We start from the raw sequence: 19,659 nt of genomic DNA on the forward strand, positions 1-19,659 counted from the left end.
GTCCTCTCACTGTTGTGGCCTCTCCCGTTGTGGAGCACAGGCTCCGGACGCGCACGCTCAGCGGCCATGGCTCACGGGCCCAGCCGCTCCGCGGCATGTGGGATCTTCCCGTACCGGGGCACGAACCCATGTCCCCTGCATCGGCAGGCGGACTCTCAACCACTGCGCCACCAGGGAAGCCCAAAAGGAGTTTAATTTTACATGCAAGCACAATAAGTAAAACTTAAATAAAAATCACGAGTCAACACGCGGGGTTATAAGAAGAGTGAACGATACTGAAGTTTGACGAATATCGCCCTATGACCGTTTCTATTTCCCTTTATCTTTAGGGACACAGAGCATCCTGTGACAGGTGGGGTGCCTGAAATAGTGCAGAATGCTACATAAGGTAGCATGTTATGGTAATGGGACGGGGATCCAACTGAAGAAGTTTGGTGAGTGTGATATGGGGTCAGAGAACTGACTCTAAAAGCTTTATGAACTTTCTTCCTTCAAGGAGTTCTTAAGACGTCAAACTGCTTGTCTCCTTGTCACCCCTGGCTGCAAAAGATGACAGAAATCTCCTCCAGGGCTTCCCTGGTGGCGCAGTGGTTAAGAATCCGCCTGCCAATGCAGGGCACACGGGTTCGAGCTCTGGTCCGGGAAGATCCCACATGCTGCGGAGCAACTAAGCCTGTGTGCCACAACTACAGAACCTGCATTCTAGAGCCTGCGAGCCACAACTACTGAGGCCGCGTGCCACAACTACTGAAGCCCGCGCGCCTAGAGCCCGTGCTCCGCAACAAAAGAAGCCACCGCAATGAGAAGCCCGCGCACCACAACAAAGAGTAGCCCCGCTCACCACATCTAGAAAAGCCCGCGTGCAGCAACAAAGACCCAAAGCAGCCCCCCCCCCCAAAAAAAATCTCCTCCAGTCACTGCCCCTCTCCACGATCTGGCGGTGACCACAGATAAAGGTAGCAGATGCTTGTCTTAAAAATGGTGCCCGTGAACTCTGTGGTCAGACCAGGATCGAGCAAGTGGTTTTTATAGTAATTCTACCTGATTATTTCACCAAACTCACTCCAGGTTTCCATTTCTCTTGGAGGAGTTTATCATCAACAAAAAACAGTCACAAATCTGTAAAGAAGACCCAGCTCTCTCATCCAGCGTCTCTCATCTATAAAACGTGGATAATAATAGTACCTACATCTCAGGCTGTATGAGGGTCAAATGAACTAAGCCACAGAAAGTGCTGAATGCTGTGCCTGGCATAAGTTTACTGCTTGATAAATGTGACCTGTCATTTCATCACAAAACTTTTAAAAACGAGAGATAAAAAGCTCCCATTATATTTGTACCTTATTGCCAAATAATAATAGAAACGTACATTAATAGTCCTACAGCCTCAGCAGATTTGAAAAGGGAAACCAGACTGAGCATCTTAATTCCCCTCCCCTAGAGTTTTCATACACGTTTAATATCTGGATAAAGAGAAATCCAGTCCCTTTGACATTTCAGAAGGATGTGAGAATACCAAGGGAAAAATGTGGAATGCGGTTTATAAACCTCTGTAATCCCATAGAATTAGTAGGAATTTCAAAACATGCTCAGAATTTCCTGATGTGTCTTTTGAAACACGGCCCATGGGCTTTCTAGCTTCTCCATGGCAGACATGGGGCCCCCAAGAACCACAGGTAGTTTTAAAGAAAGAAAGTAATGAGATGCTGGGATGAAGGAGGGCAACAAGCACATACAATTCAGGGTTTTCCAAGCAGAAAGAAATAAGGATGGAAGCAAATCCAGAGAGACTGGCCAGGTGGAATACTGTGATGTCAAGAAAGAAGGAAAAAGTGCCACTGAAGGGCAGCTGGAAGAAGAGAGGAAGGGGCCCCAGGAAATGTAAATGTGGAATCTTTGGGATTAAATCAGGAGCCAAATGGTGGTCCTGATATTAATCCGAAACACAAAAATATTCCCTGGAGGAAAAGTTGGGGTATCACCTGGCATCTCTGAAAGGAAAGACATAGAGTCGCAGCTCCCTGGAGAAGTCAGCAACTTTAACAAGACACAAGGGACAAAGCAATTGGCAGAGCTATGGTGTCAGGGGAGGGTGTGGATACGTGTTCTCACAGGGCCGGTGGGCAGCCCAGTTTATACCAGAGTGAAGCTGAGAGAACCTTCAGCTGACACACCTTGCTTCTGTGTGATTCTTCAAGAAAGAAACTGCCTTGGAAAAATTAAAACTCTCCACTTAAAATCAATAGCCTTCCATCTTTCAGTACCAGTTTTCAGTACAACTTCTGATTTAAGGTCTTAAAAACAGAGCAGGAACAGATCCATCCATTTGGTAAATCTCAAAGTTCACAACTGCTCCATTCAATGGTCTGTGTTCAGCAAGAAATCATTTTCTTGTGGATTTTAAGGCTTCCACCCCCCCCCCACACACACACACTTTTCCTTTTCCTCTTCTATTTTAAATGCACGTGCTGGCTACAAAAACAAAAAAGTCGTGTATTTTATAACTGAAAAAGCTCAAAAGCTAAAGAAACCTTCTCTTTTAAAAGTCAAAGGCTCTAAACTACCCAAAAGAAGCCATCAGGCTCCTCTTTCTGCCTGCTTCTCCTGCCATCTTTCATTTTAAGGGGGCCTGAATGAAGAGAAAATGCTATCCTTCCAGATTTGAGCCCTGGAAGTAGCTGATGGTGTCTGGCAGTACTTTTACAAAACAGAGTCTGAGGACTGGAACAAATTCTCCCGCTCTCCCTCCTGAATGCTTAGGTCTATATGGGGATAGTAGGGCTGGGAACAAGATGACACCCCTCGGCCAACTTGTCTACCCAAAGAGACAGCACTGGAACAGAGATTTCCCACAAAGTGAAAACAGACTCACTGAGCCTGGGAAGGTGGTCTGGGTGTATTGTGCAGGACACTCCACTAAGTACCAGGTCTTCACAAAAATGCTTCCCTCACCTCAGATGCCCCCAGGAAAGCAAAGAGCGACTTTGGTGAAAAAATGTTGCATTCTCAATGTTTTGGGGATAGAACTCTCACTTTCTGTTTTCCCTACCCTTAGAGATTCAAGGAAGTTCTCCCAAGAGCATTGTAATATTTTGAAAATTAAGTTAATTTGAATTCTTTTCATTTCAAAAGTACATCTGCATTAAAGGGTTTTTTTAATTAGCATATATGCCACTCTGAGGAAAAGTCAGTTGCCATAAAAAAAGTTCACTGCACCAGAATGGATATTTAATTTTTGTGTCTGAAATTTCAAAATTCACTGGAGATAGAGATATAGATATTTCATTCACAGGGGTTAAAGGAAAGAAGCGAATGATCTTAAAGGTATTCATAGGGCTTCCCTGGTGGCGCAGTGGTTGAGAGTCCGCTTGCCGATGCAGGGGACACGGGATCGTGCCCCGGTCTGGGAGGATCCCACGTGCCGCGGAGCGGCTGGGCCCGTGAGCCATGGCCGCTGAGCCTGCGCGTCCGGAGCCTGCGCTCCGCAATGGGAGAGGCCACAACAGTGAGAGCCCCGCGTACGGCAAAAAAAAAAAAAAAAAAGGTATTCATATATAGTTCAAATACAAAAACAATGACCATTGAAAATAACGGGAGTCCTCCAAGATGGCACACGTCTTTTTCCATTTCCATTGTTAATTCCTGATTCACTAGAGGAGGAGGATCCTGGGGGCCCCATTTGTGGGGAAGAGCTTTCTTTCCCAAGCTTCCCTTGAATGACAAGCTGGTTTTCTTCCTGAGTCAGTGTCAGAAGTCTTGAAGAAAGGCCCCATCCCCCTGTCAAAGTCCAAAAAAAACCTCTGGAGATGGGAGTTTGCTTTGATTTCGGAAGCAAACTCTTCATTTTATTTTTTCAGAACAATAAAAGGGATGTTTTATAATACTGGTGTCTGACCCAGGGAAAAAATTGGTCCCACTTTCACTCTCTTTTTAAACAGCCTTTAAAATTAAATTCTCTTTGGGTTTTCCATTTCCAATGCCGCCAGCAAAGTCGTGGGCACCAAACAGAAACCTAACCAGTGTCTCAGACACAAACATCCCAAAGCAGTGGAAAATTAATCTCTCAAAGAAGGTTCTGAAGTTTTGTTTTCTCCAAGATTAAGAGCAAGAGGAATCAGACATTTCACAACTTCCCACCTTTGAATAGGCTGTTCCCTCTGCCTGGAAAGTTTCCCCTCCTTTTCTCCATCTGGCAAACTCCATGTCATCCCTCAGGAGCAGATTAAAGGCTCCTCTGATGCCTTCTTGAATTTAACCCAGCTGGGCATCCTCATTTGTTCTCAGCACCGTGCCTCCTGACATGCTCTATTTGTTTTCAGGTGAGACTTCTAGGTCACCTATAAGCAGGTATCTTGGTCAGCTTGGGCTGCCATAACAAAATACCACCGACAGGGTAGTTTAACCACCAGAAATTTATTTTCTCACAGTTCTGGAGGCTGGAAGTCTGGATCAGGGTGCCAACGTGGCCAGGTTCTGGGGAGGTCTCTTTTCCTGGCTTGTAGACAGCCACCTTCTCCCCGTGTCCTCACATGTCAGGGAGTGAGCAAGTTCTTCTTAAAAGAACACCAATGCCATCATGAAGGCTCCACCCTCATGACCTGCCAAAGGTTCCACTTCCAAATACCATCACACTGGGGGTTACGGCTACAAAATATGAATTTGGGGGGGAACACACTTGTCCATAGGAGTAGATAAGTATGTTCAATTGCAAAACACACAAACAAAAAAAGACAAAGGCCACAAATTCCTTGCTACTCCCCCATCAGGGGGTGGAATCTATCTCTCCTCTTGACTCTGGGCTTGGCCATGCACTCTACTTTGCCCAAAGAGACATGAGAAAAGGTAACACAGAGGCATCTTGAAAAGTGCTTCTGCACCAAGGCTTGTCCTCTCTTGCTCCAGGGACTCTCCCACCATTATGTGAATGAAATTCTACATGTTGGTGGTTTTCTTTTGTTTCTGGTTTTCATGCAGCCAATAATGTACGGGGAACAGCAAGGACTGAGACTTCGGTATATGGTCTGACCTTTTGGTGACCTCTGCTGGGGGGCTGTGAGGGGTGACCAAGACTTCAGCTAGTCCGTTTCACTTGTCAATTAGCGCACTTGATTCACTGGGAAGGAGAATGGCTCCTGGGACCTGGAGTGGTGAGTTTTTACTCACCTTTCACCTTTCCTGAGATTGCAGAGCTTAAACAAAGGAAATCTCACAATTCTGGAGGCGCAGAGTCTGTGATGAAGGTGGTGGCAGTGTTGGTGTCTCCTGAGGGCAGTGAATGAGCATCTGTTCCTTGCTGCTCCCTGAGCCTCTGGTGGTCTGCTGGCCATCTGGGGTTCCTTGGCTTCTAGATCCATCACCCTGATCCCTGCTTTCATTGTCACATAGTCTTCTCTCAGTGTCCAAATTTCCCCTTTATGTGAGGACACAATCATATTGGACTACAGCCCATCCTAATGACTTCATTTATCTCATTAAAGACCCAATCTCTAAGTAAGGTCATATTCTGAGGTCCTGGGGTTTAGGACTCCAACATACCTTTTTCTGGAGGGACACAATTCAATCCATAACTTTTTGTTACCCACCTGCTTATAATTGTCCAATAGTCTCTCACTACCTTTAGGGCAAAATTCAAACCCCTTCCCACCCCTTCCCACTCTACAGCCTTCACACATCCTGTTCTGTCTGCCTACAGCCTTCTCCCACACCTTCTTCTTCCCATAGCTGATTCTTCTCATACTTAGGATTTGGCTTTGAGGTCTTCTCAAGAGGCCACCCCCAGCCTTGTTCCCTGCATCCCGCCCACTTCTTCCACAGCCATGACCGCACTGAGTTTACAGCTTTTTAAAAAATTGTCCGTCTGCCCCACTAGTCTGTAAATCCTACAAGAGGAAGCACAACATAGTAGAAACAGTAGAGGGTGACGATGAAAGGCAGACTCCAGAGTCAGACCCCCTCGGTCCATCTTGGCTTGATCGCACACAAGCTGTGTGTGTTATCTGGGCAAGTGCCTTCAGCTCTTCATGCCTCAGTGTCCTCATCTGTAAAGTGGGACAACAAAGCATTCCCTCGAAGCGCTGTGAGGCAGACGAGATGAGCTAAAACTCGCAGAGCCCTTGGAACGCTGCTCGTCACTCAGCGGGAGGTATGTGAGGGTTAACAGTGATCATTACAGGAGCAGGACGGACCATTGTGCACTCAGAACTCGGCACAGGGCCTGACTCCACAAATATCTGCTGAATGAACAAATCTCTAGTAAGCCAATATAGGGCTCACATAGCTTCCTTTTGTTTTTCAAGCTTTATCAACAGCTTCTAAAAAGGGCCGAGTTTATACCATCCCTGTGAATTAGGTGTGGGTCATGTGGTCTCATCCCCTAGGGAATGTTCCAGAGTGTCAGCTAACACAGAGCTGCTCTGGGGAAACCTTGTTTCTAAGAAGGAATAAAACATGACCCTTTGTAGCTGAGCAAGGGTAAGAATTTACTCCACCTCAACTCCCCACCTCAGGGCACCAGAACAGGGACTCAAGGGGCTGCGGTTTCTGGTCTACCTGGACGCATCCCACACGGGCCTCCAGAGCTTTGCCGTGATCAGCTGAAGCCCAGTGTCTGTAAAGTGTCTGACCGTTTATCAAAGGCTTTGACATACATTACTTGATGGTATCATGACTAAGAATATTGGCCCTATTAGAGCTTTCAGGAGACTTTCAGCTGCACATCATCTTCTGGAAAAAAATGCGATTAAGTGGAGGTTAGCAAAGAAGTGTCCAGCTGCCCCAGACACAGCCCCACCAGGCCAGCAGCCAGGGTGGAGGCGGGAGGCGAGAGTCCGGGCATCCTGGTCTCGGGTCATCTCCATTCCTCCTGCAGCTTCCCCTTTACCTGCGCTCCTCCGAGGCCACCATTACTTCTGGGTAGAATCACTGGATGGATGGCGACACAGCAGGTGGCAATGGACCATGTCCCTTTACTTTATTTTATTTATTTATTTTTTAATTTATTTATCTTTGGTTGCGTTGGGTCTTCGTTGCTGCGCGCGGGCTTTCTCTAGTTGCGGCGAGCATGGGCTACTCTTCACTGCGGTGCGTAGGCTTCTTATTGTGGTGGCTTCTCTTGTTGTGGAACACAGGCTCTAGGTATGCGGGCTTCAGTAGTTGTGGCGCGCGGGCTCAGTAGTTGTGGCTCGTGGGCTCAGTAGTTGTGGCTCGCGGGCTCTAGAGCTCAGGTTCAGCAGTTGTGGTGCACGGGCTTAGTTGCTCCGCGGAATGTGGGATCTTCCTGGACCAGGGCTCGAACCCGTGTCCCCTGCATTGGCAGGCAGATTCTCAACCACTGTGCCCCCAGAGAAGTCCCAAGTCCCTTTATTTTAATCATGGGGCCCCAAAACTAAGAAGTGGAGCATCTGTGGTCACTAAATGTGGATTCCTTTCCCACGTCAAGGGACTCAGAAGAAGAAGTAGGAACAAAGTCCGAGCTTAATACTGACCCTCAGATGGTGCTGTCTTTTGCAGCCTGTGCTTTTCATTTTCCTTTGTATTTCCCCACACAGGATAAATGATTTGTCCCCATCTTAGTGTTAGCACAAGGGGACGAGTGACCCCAGGCTGGTTATAAGGCCAGGCGCTCTCCTACAGCTCTGACAATCCTTCTTCCTTCCTGCCTTCCTTCCTTCCTTCCTTCCTTCTACCAGCAGTTCTAGACTTTGCGGAGATGCCTGCTTTGTTAGTCACGGGCCAGAAAGGGTCCCTCTCACACAGGCTGAGCTTCATCACCATGACAACCAGGGACGACACTGTATTATCCAGTCCCCTCTAGAGCAGGACCTCAAGAGCAAACTGTCACCTCTTCTCCAACCTCTCTTTCCCTTTGATCACTATGTCGCCCACCCCACTGCCTGTCACCACAGTTACGTGACACCCCTGAGCCCCTGGTCTTTCAGACTCCCCATTCTCCACATTTTTTTTTTTTTTTTTGTACACAAATCATCCCTCTGAAAGCATTCTATTTAGCCTAAACACGTACCCTAACTGTTAAGGAGAGAGAATGATTATAGACTCAAACTTTCATATTCACCCATTAATAAGTAAATACTTATTAAGGGCAGATTACGTACCAGACACTTATGACACCAAGAATGGATTTCACCTGTGTATTGACTCTGATCCATTGGTGTTGGCTGCCTGGTGGGCTGTGTTGAGAAGGATTCTGAGGCCCGTCTGGGCACAGTATAAAAAGAGTCTGGGATTAGCATTGCCAGTCACACCACCCAGCGCACCTCAAAGAGAAGGTATCCTCTGCCTCTGCTTCCTTCTGCCACTCCCCCCTACCCCAGTGGCCCCCAGCAAGTCAGCAGCACACGGCACCCTCTCTACCTGCAGCCTTCACACATCCTCTGGAGAGAGGGAAGGAACCGGGAGCTCAGGCTGAGGCGTGAAGAGCCCTGAGTGCAAAGCGCAGCTCCCACACCTACAGGCTGGGTGGCTCTGGGCCACGTTAACTACAGAGCTGCCCTCCTGTCTGTGTAAAAGAGGGTAAGAGCCGGCCTCACAGGTTGTCCTGAGGAGCAAAGGGGACAGTTAGCTTCCTTCGTTCCTTCTTTCCTACCTTCCTTCTTCCCTCCCTCCAACCCTCTCCAGCCCAGGCTCTGTGCCAGGTGCTGGCATCCCCGGAACAAGAGATGGACTCTGCAGTGGTGACACTGGACTAACACTGGAATGTGGGAGTGGACGGGCCATTCAAAGAGCTGGGAAATGGCATTCCAGGCAAAACCAACAGCGAGTGCTGGCCAGGGGGGAGGGGGATGGGGGGGCTTGAGCAAAATAGGTGAAGGGGATTAAGAGGCACAAACTTCCGGTTATAAAATAAATAAGTTACTGAGATGTAACCTACAGCATAGGGAATATAGTCAATAATACGGCAATAACTTTGTACAGTGACAGATGGTTGCTAGACCTATTGTGGTGACCAGTGTGTAATATACATAAATGTCGAACCACTGTGTTGTACACCCGAAACTAATATGATATTATACGCCAACTCTACTTCAATAAAAGAAAAGAAATAGCGAGTGCAAAGCCCAGAGGTGGGGAAGACAAAACAGAAGCTGACATGTGTGAAGAACCGTGAGCAGAGGGTGGGGTGATAGGTGCAGAGGCAGGAGAGGTGGGCAGACCCATGAGGTCTGGGGCCAGGCAGCAAGGCTGGGATTTACGCTGATGCTGGTGAAAAGCTTTGGGAGACTCCAAGCAGGGGAAGGATATGAGTGACTCGTGAAACCAGAACGTGATCTCGGCGAGGGCACGGCTCTGTTTTCTTCCCTTCCGGCACGTTAATGAATTTTGATAAAGGCCTTTCGGGCAGTTGGTGGAGAAAAGACAGAAAGAACAGAGGTGGAAATCAGGACCCCAAAGAATCACTGCATATATATCCCGGAGCCTATAATTATAATTCATGCTCATCAAATACTCAAAGGTTATTTCATAAGAAGGGAACAGCGGAGACAGCAGGAGGGCGCATTCAGTCTTAGAAGCTCAATAACTCACATGGACCAGACATCGATTTTGGGGCCATATTTCTTCCTGGCAAGGAGTTCGGGCGCGGCGTACGCGGGGCTGCCACACTGTGTGCTGAACGGGTCGGAGTGGCCCAGGATCCCGGCACAGTTGCTCAAACCAAAGTCTGCAAAGAGGGGAGGACAAAACCAGCCCTGAATTAGAAAACCATGGAAATGAAAAAGGGGGGAGGGTTGGGGGAAGCAGCAGGAAAGGAAACATTCTCTCGGGCTAACACATCATTTCACATCCAAAAGGAAACCCAGCAGCTGTGAACCGTAACCTCTGGGTATGGGTCTCAAGACAAAAGTTCCCTTGCTGAACTGGAAACATTTTCTATCAGGCCTCACAGTCAAATCCAGAGAGAGCTAAAAAGTATGTTGAACCAAAACATATTTTCATCAAATCTTGGAAATGAGTCATCCAGAAAAAAAGACAGGCTTGCTTTCTAGGACTAAAGGCAGAAGGAGAAAACGAGCAGAAGTCCTTGGAGTCAGCCTGCTGGCTTCCAAGTGGCCAAGTGGGAAAAAGCCGAAGGAAGATTGATTTTCTCTGGCTGGGGTTGGTGTCACCCCAGGTGACATGCGATCCCACCAGTTAGAGCTGACTTTTTTGGCTGAATTCTTTCATTTCATGCAAGTCTCTTAAAAATGCTCCTAATGCATGAGGCAACATATGGTGATTTGACGAGGGGGGAAAAATACACCCAACAATTTAGACAACGCTGAGCGTTGGTCGGAAAAATAACGCCAGAAAGATAGCAATGAGAACTAGACGAAATGACCTCCTAGCATTGCTTTGGTCCTGGATGATTAAGGCCGGGGGGGGGGGGGGGGGGGGGGGGTGGGGAAGAAGAAAGAAGCGCCCGGCACATCTAAAGCCATACTGTGTCCATTGTGCCTTTTGTGCTGTGTTTACTTTTGATCTTACAGATCCTGTAACTGACAGGTCATTAGAGGGCTGTTAGTGTTAGGTGCTCATCTGATATCTTTCCTCCATCTTCATTGATTGAAGAATTAAGAGCATGGCTCCTCCTTTGAACTTCAATGTAAATATTATGGTTCTGGTCCCCAAACAGAAGGCTCAGCCCCCGGGGCTCAGTCAGAAAGGGGCTGTGGTCAGAGACAGGCTCCACATCGGGAACAAAACCCTCGCACTTTCTCAGCTGGCAAGATATACATCTAATTTCGTTGACTGTTTTCTCCTTGAGGCTAACACGTCTCCACCTGCAAAGCCATGGCTCTCGTGAAAGCTGCGGAAAAGCTCAGGAAAGGAGAGACACAGGGTGGGTCTGTGCTATGAGTCCGCGAAGCTACTCACACACCACGGATAAAGATGCACCACCAAAACTTCTCCCCACAGTCGCTGGTGTAAGCCGTATAAGGAAAGAGCGCTTCTGAACAGAACCCCAGGACTTCCCTGGTGGCTCAGTGGTTAGGAATCCGCCTGCCAATGCCGGGCACGTGGGTTCGAGCCCTGGTCCAGGAAGATCCCACACGCCGCGGAGCAGCTAAGCCCATGCGTCACAACCACTGAGCCTGCAGTCTAGAGCCCGCGAGCCACAACTACTGAGCCCGTATGCCACAACTACTGAAGCCTGCGTGCCTAGAGCCCGTGCTCCGCAACACGAGAAGCCACCACGATGAGAGGTCCACACGGCAATGAAGAGTAGCCCCTGCTCGCCGCAACTTGAAAAAGCCCGCGTGCAGCAACGAAGACCCAAAGCAGCCAAAAATAAATAAATAGAATGTTAAAAATAAATAAATAGAACCCCATCCAAGCAGAGCTCTGAAAACACATCAAGGCTCTGAAGATCACCCAAACTCTTCAGCTCAAGATTCGAATGAAGAATCAGAACCAAAACTGGGGTGAGGAAACCAACCAGGAATGCTGCCTGTTCACATACTTGACTCTTCCTTTGTTTGGGAGAGTTTTTTAAAATATGATTTTATTCCTTCCTCTTAATCTCCCTCCTCCTCTCTTCCTCTGCTCTCTACTCTTCCACTCCCACCCTGACAAATAGGGGGACAAAAGGCCCCGATTTCTTTTCCCATCGGCCCAGCCTGCACTAGCAGGCCGCACGTAACCTGCCCAAAAAGGCCCTTCCGGGGCTCCACGGCTCTCCTGGATTAGCAGGAGATCTCTGTTCAAAAGGATCTGAGGGCCCTGCTCTCAGGTCCCACCCTGTAGTATCACTGAAGTAGGAGAAGTGGGGGCATCACAAGTAGAAAAATCATATTGAGCTTTAAACTGAATGGCGTTTAAAATTCCCAAAGGAAATTTAAGGAAGCAAACAGTGTGTGAAGATCACCCACTCTGGTAAGACGGAGAGGCAGCGCCATGGAATACACATCATATTAACCAGGCCAACATTTCAAGGAATATTTCTTTAACAGTCATGTTAGAGGCCCAATCTCCTAAGAGCCCCTAAACTAAAAGCCTCCCTTTCGAATCTCCGTGGGGTTCCATTAACTGTGCAGTGGTTGAGAGTCCGCCTGCCGATGTAGGGGACGTGGGTTCGTGCCCCGGTCTGGGAAGATCCCACATGCCGCGGAGCGGCTGGGCCCGTGAGCCATGGCCGCTGAGCCTGCGCGTCCGGAGCCTGTGCTCCACGACAGGAGAGGCCACAACAGTGAGAGGCCCACGTACCGCAAAACAAACAAACAAACAAACAAAAAACCCCACAACTCCTTCAATTACTCCCTCACCTCCTGACTTGGGGTCTACAACAAAGTGCTTGATCTTAAAAGAGGGCAGGGGAGGGGAGATAAGAGACCAGATCACCCCCTTTGCTCCCAGGCAAGCTTGTGCACACAGCGTCTTGCCTTGTCTTAAGTTTCAAGAAGATAAATAAGAAGAGGATCTGGGGAATGGAGAAGATAAAATCTATATTTAAGTGACTTATGTTGACCTAGCCGAAAGGGTTTAATTTAAAATATATTGTAGAGAAATAACTAATATGTTTCACATTCATAACTGTAATTATTAAAATTTTACACATATGCCTATAATTAGAATTGTGAAACTAGGGAGAAGTTGGCCTCCCAGTAATGTCACATGGGTCTGCCTCAATTAGATTTGGTAAACGCATAAGCCAATTATCACTCAATTTTCTGGGAGCTACACAATGAATTTGAAAAGACGTCGTCCAAATGAACGCTGTTTTGGAAAACTGAAGTGCAAAACCGTTTTAAGTTGTGGCTGATACATTTTAAGATTATACTAAACTAAAAACATCAAACTGCTTTTTTTTTTTTTAAAGGGGGTGCGGGGGAAGGATCCTGATTAAATCAAATCTCATTCCAGCTAATTCTAGTTAACTTGAAACATGGCTTACATGGCTTAAGTAAATTTATTTAAATCAGATTATTTCAAAGAGAAACTATTAAGAGAAAATGGTAATAGCTATAATCAACCTTTGAATAAACAACTAGGTAATTCCTTTGAAGAAAAGGTTCAAAGGACTTTCAAGTTGCAAAAGGACAGTTGTAGAGACATTTGATCCAAATTGCCCAACCCAGGGGCAAGAAAACCCACAAGACACTGGGCCTTCCTTGCCTCCAGCATCTTCCCTCCCCTCCTTCGGCCTCCTCTTTATGAAAAAAATGAGGAAACACAGATTCTGCTAAACAAAACGCAATTCCCAGCTGCCCTCTGGGATGGCATAATGTCTCCTTCCATTAGGAGTTTGGTTTTAGCTGATCGTGAGAGAAGTAGGCGCCAAGTGAAAAGTTCTAACAAAGGGACATCTAATTATCAGAGCCTCTTTTCCAGCAAGTTTGGGAATTCCAGTTTCTGACATGGCCCATTTTGTCTGGATGAGCTGAAATCCCTGCGTGGGTACCAATCCAGCATTTGCCAAGCTGGGAGATGATGACTGAGTAAAATGGTCCCTGGTATCCAAAGGGTGCGCCACTCATCCCAAGGCAACTGTGGGCTCTAATTTAGGTCCATCCTGTCTTCATCTTATTTTTACAGGTCTCCTCTAAGAGGGTTTATTATGCAGCCAATCTGTGAGCTACTTATTAAATGCATCTGCTGTTGACAGAGATTGGTTCTTCGAGGATCTTCTCAGCAACGGAAAGATCTGTGCTTTTCAACACTGTATACTCTCACAAATGGTCGTCTAGGGCTATCATTTGAAGAGAGAGAAGGGAAAGCAAGCACAGGGGCAGACAGGGAGGCAAAGTGAAGGGAAGAAACAGTGTAGGGGATGCTGGGTGGGTAGGGAGACCCCCTGCCGGTGGCCTGCTCTTTGCTGGAATTACCAGTCTCAGTATAGACGGTGCGCAGGGGAAGTGAATTATTCTTACTCGTACGGTCATGGACATCCAGCCTTCACACAACCTGTTCTCTTACAATCTCTGCAGCTTTAGGGCAACTCTGTGACTGTCACCTACACACTTGCCAAAGACAAGTTCCAGGTCACCCTGCCAGGGAACCTAAAAAACAATCTCCTTTCCTCCGTCCCTCACCAGGACATGCCTTTGTTTAATGCCGCAGATCCTGGAAACCAGGACCAGAAAGACATCCTGCAGGCATTTCAATGTCTGCCTTGTTTAGCGCTGCTGCATTTGGCTCTCAGGACAACTCAAATGCAGTAGTAAAACAATCTGATTTAAAAAAAAAATTATTTGAATCATCCAGGAATCTTTTAACAATACCTCCTATAAAATCTTTGGGGAAAAAAAACTGGTTTCCTCTTAATTGTTAATCTCCTAATAATGGGTGTATTTATCAACGCCTGTCAGTGGTGCCTAATCGCACAGCCAAGGGGTCTGGAGTCCCTTGCAGCCTCTTGACTGTTACTGGGTTGGAAGCCAACTGGACTCCCAAAGAATATAATTGGTCACTTGAATGATATGTTTTAGAAAGTCTTGAGATGGTTTTCAGTATTTGACAAACAAAATTTCCTTCTTGGGTACAAAAGTTAAAATTCACAAAGTTTGGGCTTCCCTGGTGGCGCAGTGGTTGAGAGTCCGCCTGCAGATGCAGGGGACAGGGGTTCGTGCCCCGGTCCGGGAAGATCCCACATGCCGCGGAGAGGCTGGGCCCGTGAGCCATGGCCGCTGAGCCTGCGCGTCCGGAGCCTGTGCTCCGCAACGGGAGAGGCCACAACAGTGAGAGGCCCGCGTACCGCAAAAAAAAAAAAAAGAAAAAATTCACAAAGTTCTATTGATCCTTCTCTTTTCTTCTAATATAAAGTTTTTTCAAGCCATTGAGGTGGAAGAAATTACTTGCACTTGAGGTGGGAAAAGAAAGAAAGGAATAAAAGATGATGCTAAAATCTGGGTGGAAAAATGAATGCCCTGAGATTTTGCCAAGAGCAACAAGACAGGCAAACAAAAGCAGAAATTCTAGAGAATAAGCCATGGAGTGAATTCTCTTCTGGACCCTGACTTGTGAACCAATTATGATTCACTCCATCCTGGACCCTCCTTCTGATTGGGACAGACCTCTAAAGGGTCCCTCTGTGGGGATTTCTCTTTGCACGACCATCAGTGTACTACAGGGCTTGGCTAAGGATATTAAAATGAGAAGGTAGGTCACATTCCCCCTTATTTCAGTGCCTCTACATTCACTGAAAAGTAAAATAAGGCATGGCCAAGCTAAGGGCAGCATTTCTGAACCAAACTATTTTCCACTATTTTTAAGAAGCGTTCTCGTGAATTCAGATAAAAAGAACCCCGATAAAAGTTCAGCTCCATCTGACTTAACAGAGAAGCAGAAGTTTGAAGAATCCTAAGAACATGTTTTATGTCTAAATTATTCAAATTAATTTTCTTTTTCAAAACCATTGTTAAATGTTGCAGGTAAAAGGAGGTGAACTAGAAGTATTGTCTGGGGATTAGAGATAGATCATGATAATTTTCAAAGTCAGAAACAAATAACTGAGAATTGATAACACAGCACTTAAAGGATAATCTTGCTTTAAAAAAAAAGTCATACCAATCAGCTTGATATTATTGTCTTCATCTAGCAGCAAGTTTTCTATCTTCAAGTCTCTGAAATAAACAAAACCATACAACATTTCAGATAAGCACTTGAAATAGTGGAATGACATTTTGCTTCTGAAGGGAAACAAACTGTTTTAGAGCCACTTTGAACCAACCCATAAGGCTTTCTGCCAAAACTCACACAATCAATAAGTAAATATTTATAAAACATGATATAAGTAATTGCTGCAGACTGAAAAAGCTAAAGGATTTCAGATAAGACGGGGAGCAGAAAGGGCAGAACAAATAAGCTTCCAAAAGAAATGGGACCAAAGCTGAAACTTGGAAGTTATTAAGACCGGGAGACAGTGGAAGCATCACTCAAGGCAGGCACTGTTAGAACAGTCAGGAAAATACAAATGTGGCCACATGTTTGTGAGACGGTGAGCAAAACCCACCAGAGTAAGGAAGATTCAGGGAAACAGTTTTTTTTTTTTTAAAAAAATGGAAAGCTAACATAATTATCGGTCCTACAACCTCCATGCTTGGAGCCCAATCCACAAATTGGCAAGTGATAATAAATTAATCTATTTAGCAATCAGCTATTATGGTGGATAGAAAAGTAGACCCCAAAGATGTCAGGGTCCTAATCCTTGGTATTATGCCCAAGGATGTGTTAACATTACATGACCAAAGGAAATTAAGTTTGCAGATGGAATGAAGATTGCTAATCAGATGGGTGACTTTGATCATGGACACTGAGATGATTCAGAAGGTGGGAGGGAGAAATGCACCCAGGGTCATGCTGAGTGTGAGGGGCCTGTGGTATCTGTACAAGCTGACTGTAAGCCCCTTGAAGGCAGGAAACATGTCTGCCTTGCTTACCACTATGCCCCAGTACCTTTGCACATTCCGTACTCAGCAAATACCAATGAATCTACATTACCAAAGAGATCGTTTGGGATTTCAGAAGGAAAAAACACAGGCAAAAGTATAAACCATCTATGTCAACGACTATGAGCTCTTAAATTGCAGTCTGTCAATTCAGACACACCATGAACATTAAATATGTAAGAATATTCTTCCCTTCTGTACACACACAAAATGATTTCTTCCATCGTTTTGAAACACAGCATTCTTGGTCCAGTTTTTATTTTCCCACTTCTGAATAGAGACATGGCCAATAGGATTATTTTTGTCCTCTTATCTCTATTGTTAGGACTAGAATAGTGTGGTCATGATAAACAAAAATGGCAACTGATAGCACTTCTTCAAAGTGCAGAGGTAAGGGGAGCAGCAGTTGCTAGGACCGTGGTAGCCAGGAGAGCAAAAGTGTCCCATTTAACGGGGACAGTGTCTCACAGCTTGGTCTCAGCACTGCCACCTCATCCTGCTTCCCAAGAGAAGCCAGAAATCTCGATTCGATCCCAGTTTTTTAAATGTTGGCAACAAATTCACATTTAAAACAACAATAACAATCACAGTGCGTGGGCCAACCTTGCAGGGAAGATCCAGCCTACAGACGACCAATTTTCAACCTCAGTATGGGTAGAAGCTGAGCCTGGAAAGGACATGAGATGCCCAGGGAGAGGGTAGAGAATGAGGGTGAAAAGACCAAGGACGACATGCTGGTGGGAACACCGACATTCAGAGCTGGCTGGGAAGGAAGAGTCGGGGAAGTATTGGCCCAGGACGACAAAAGGGCAGCATTTCAAGACGAGAAGAGTTAAGGAGTCAAGTGCAGAAAAAGGTGGGCTCTAAACAGTGACCAGTGGATTTCAAAATTGGAAGGTGGCCGGTAGCCTTAAGGCTGGACACTTGAATAAGGGAGATTGCGTTGAACCTGGCAGCTGGGGAAGGTAAATCGATAGTCTCTAATCCACATGCACCACCAACGGGAAGAACTGTATACCTGCACTTCAATTCAAATGAAACGATACACTTGAAAAACTGTGCCAGGCTTTAAAAGATGTCACATATGTCCAGATGCAGGGTGACCCCCAGTGCAAGATGTTCCTCCACACTTTCCCAGTGGGAGGACCCTGCCCCTCAGAAGTGTTTTTGGAAAACACAAATATATAAATTTTAGAAATGCAATGAAATTATCAAATGACTATTTATACTATTGACCTACGAAGCTGCACCTTCCTATTTAAGAGCATATACTATCATCCTAACATAATTAATTGTAGAAATATTGTTCCCACACCCTCACATTTTATGACACAATTTCATTCAAACGTGTGGCAGGCAGGGGCAGGATGAATCCTGCTTCAGGTGATCCAGCAGAATCATCGGCCCGCTGTTTCCAGTGTAAGATGATCTTTAAGTTGATTGGATATTTGAGATAAAGCACTTTTCGAATCTGTCTGTGACGCGGGCGCTTGCCGGAAATATTATCCCAAGTCATTTAAATAACAAGAGCCCATTTAAAATCTCTATAAATTATCTGCTGAGTGAATCGATTTTAGAGTGGTCTCACAAACTATCACAATTGTGAGTCATCTCTCTTTAGAAGTTATTATTAAAGCCACGCAAAATGCCTCCCCTTCTGTTGGTTTCCTCAGGCGACTTCTAGAGTTCCCAAAGTCCTCAGTGAGTCAGGTCAAGGTTAACTGGTCCTTTGTTGTTGAAAATAAAGAAATGGAGATTGTGCCCCCATACTATCAGAGACTTTGCAAGCACTCTGTAAGGCACGTCCTCTTTCCTGAAGAGGATGGGGACAGAAGACAGCACCCTTATATTCAAGCAAATACGGCAATTCCCAGCCACTTGCACAGACTCAGAAAAACAGTGTGCCAGCAATAGTCCAAACTGTGATTCTGTGAAAACTGATTATAAAGCAGCAGCATTATTTTAATCTAAAGGAGAGCCACAGTTTGTTTCCAGCAAAATTAAACCTCTTTCCCTGGGAAGCATGGAAGCCACACTAGGGCATTAAAGGAGAAATTTGGTTCAGAACAAATACTATAAAGAAAAACAGCTTAAAGAGGCGAGGTAAAAGAATGCAATTGTCGAGAGTAGTAAGACTAAGCTGGATAATTCGGGGGCCACAAAAGCCCAGAGAACAACCACAGCGATTAGAAGAATGATATAAATAGAAGGCTAAAACAAGAAAAATGTAGAAGAAAAAAAAAAAAGCCCACTTTTAAAATCGGGAAAATGTCATATAACCAGGGGAGAAGGCATTAAAATGTAATTATTAGGCAAAATGAGAAAAATGAAATCAGTTTTTCTTTTCACCCATTGCATCCCATAGCCACCCACAACCCCTAGGAAAAATGCTCAGAACAAACTTGGTTAATGGCTTGTTTACCCATACCCTTTGGTCAAGGATTTCAGTGATAACCAATCTAACTGCCTCCATGACTAGTTAATGGAAAGGTAGCTACAGCAGTACCTGCCCAGATCAATGTACTTAATCTACCCAAATGAAGGGAACATTCAACCTCTTTTGGCTTTATTTCCACCTCCTGCTTTGTCTTTGGAGATTTAAATAGAAAGAGGAGAAGAAGACTTTCCTTCTGACTCTTTAGGAAAAAAGGGTCTAAAATCATATTTTAAAAAGTCGTTTTAGCCTAGGTATTTACCCAAATGTGTTGACAACTTATGGACACGAATGTTTACAGCAGCTTCATTCGTAATTGTCAAAACTTGGAAGCAACCAAGATATCCTTCAGAAGGTGAATGGATAAACAAATTGGGGGACATCTCAGACAATGGAATATTATTCAGCCGTAAGAAGAAATGAGTTATCAAGTCATGGAGGAACCCTAAATGCATGTTTTTAAATGAAAGAAACTAGTATGAACATACTACATACTGTATGATTCCAAATTCTGGAAAAGACTAAACTATAGACAGTGAAAAGACTCACTGGTTGCCAGAGGTTGCAGGAGGAGGGCTAGAATGAATAGGTGGAACACATTTTTTTAGGGTGGTAAAATTATTCTGTGTACTATAATGGTGGCTACCTGACATCAAGCATTTGTCAAAACCCATAGAATGTATAACACAAAGAGTATCCTAATGTACTATGTACCCTAATGAACCCTAATGTAAACTGTGGATGTTAGTTAATAAGAATGTATCAATATTGGTTCACCAATTGTAACCAATGTCCTACACTATCATAAGATACTAATAATAGGGAAAACAATGTAGAAGGGAGGTG

The 19,659-nt window shown here is 45.5% G+C and overlaps 1 protein-coding gene across 1 annotated transcript in view; it reads right to left on the reverse strand.

Annotated features, from left to right (window-relative positions):
* The window catches only part of HUNK (hormonally up-regulated Neu-associated kinase), a 112,674-nt gene that overhangs the window by 38,344 nt on the left and 54,671 nt on the right, over positions 1–19,659 (reverse strand). Inside the window, exons 3-4 of the mRNA XM_030880754.2 lie at positions 15,499–15,554; positions 9,541–9,676 (exon numbers count right to left, since the gene is read on the reverse strand). Of these exons, the coding sequence (XP_030736614.1) occupies positions 9,541–9,676; positions 15,499–15,554 (192 nt within the window). The remainder of the gene's footprint in view (positions 1–9,540; positions 9,677–15,498; positions 15,555–19,659) is intronic.

Source organism: Globicephala melas, chromosome 4, assembly GCF_963455315.2.
Source record: "Globicephala melas chromosome 4, mGloMel1.2, whole genome shotgun sequence".
Lineage (NCBI taxonomy): Eukaryota > Metazoa > Chordata > Mammalia > Artiodactyla > Delphinidae > Globicephala > Globicephala melas.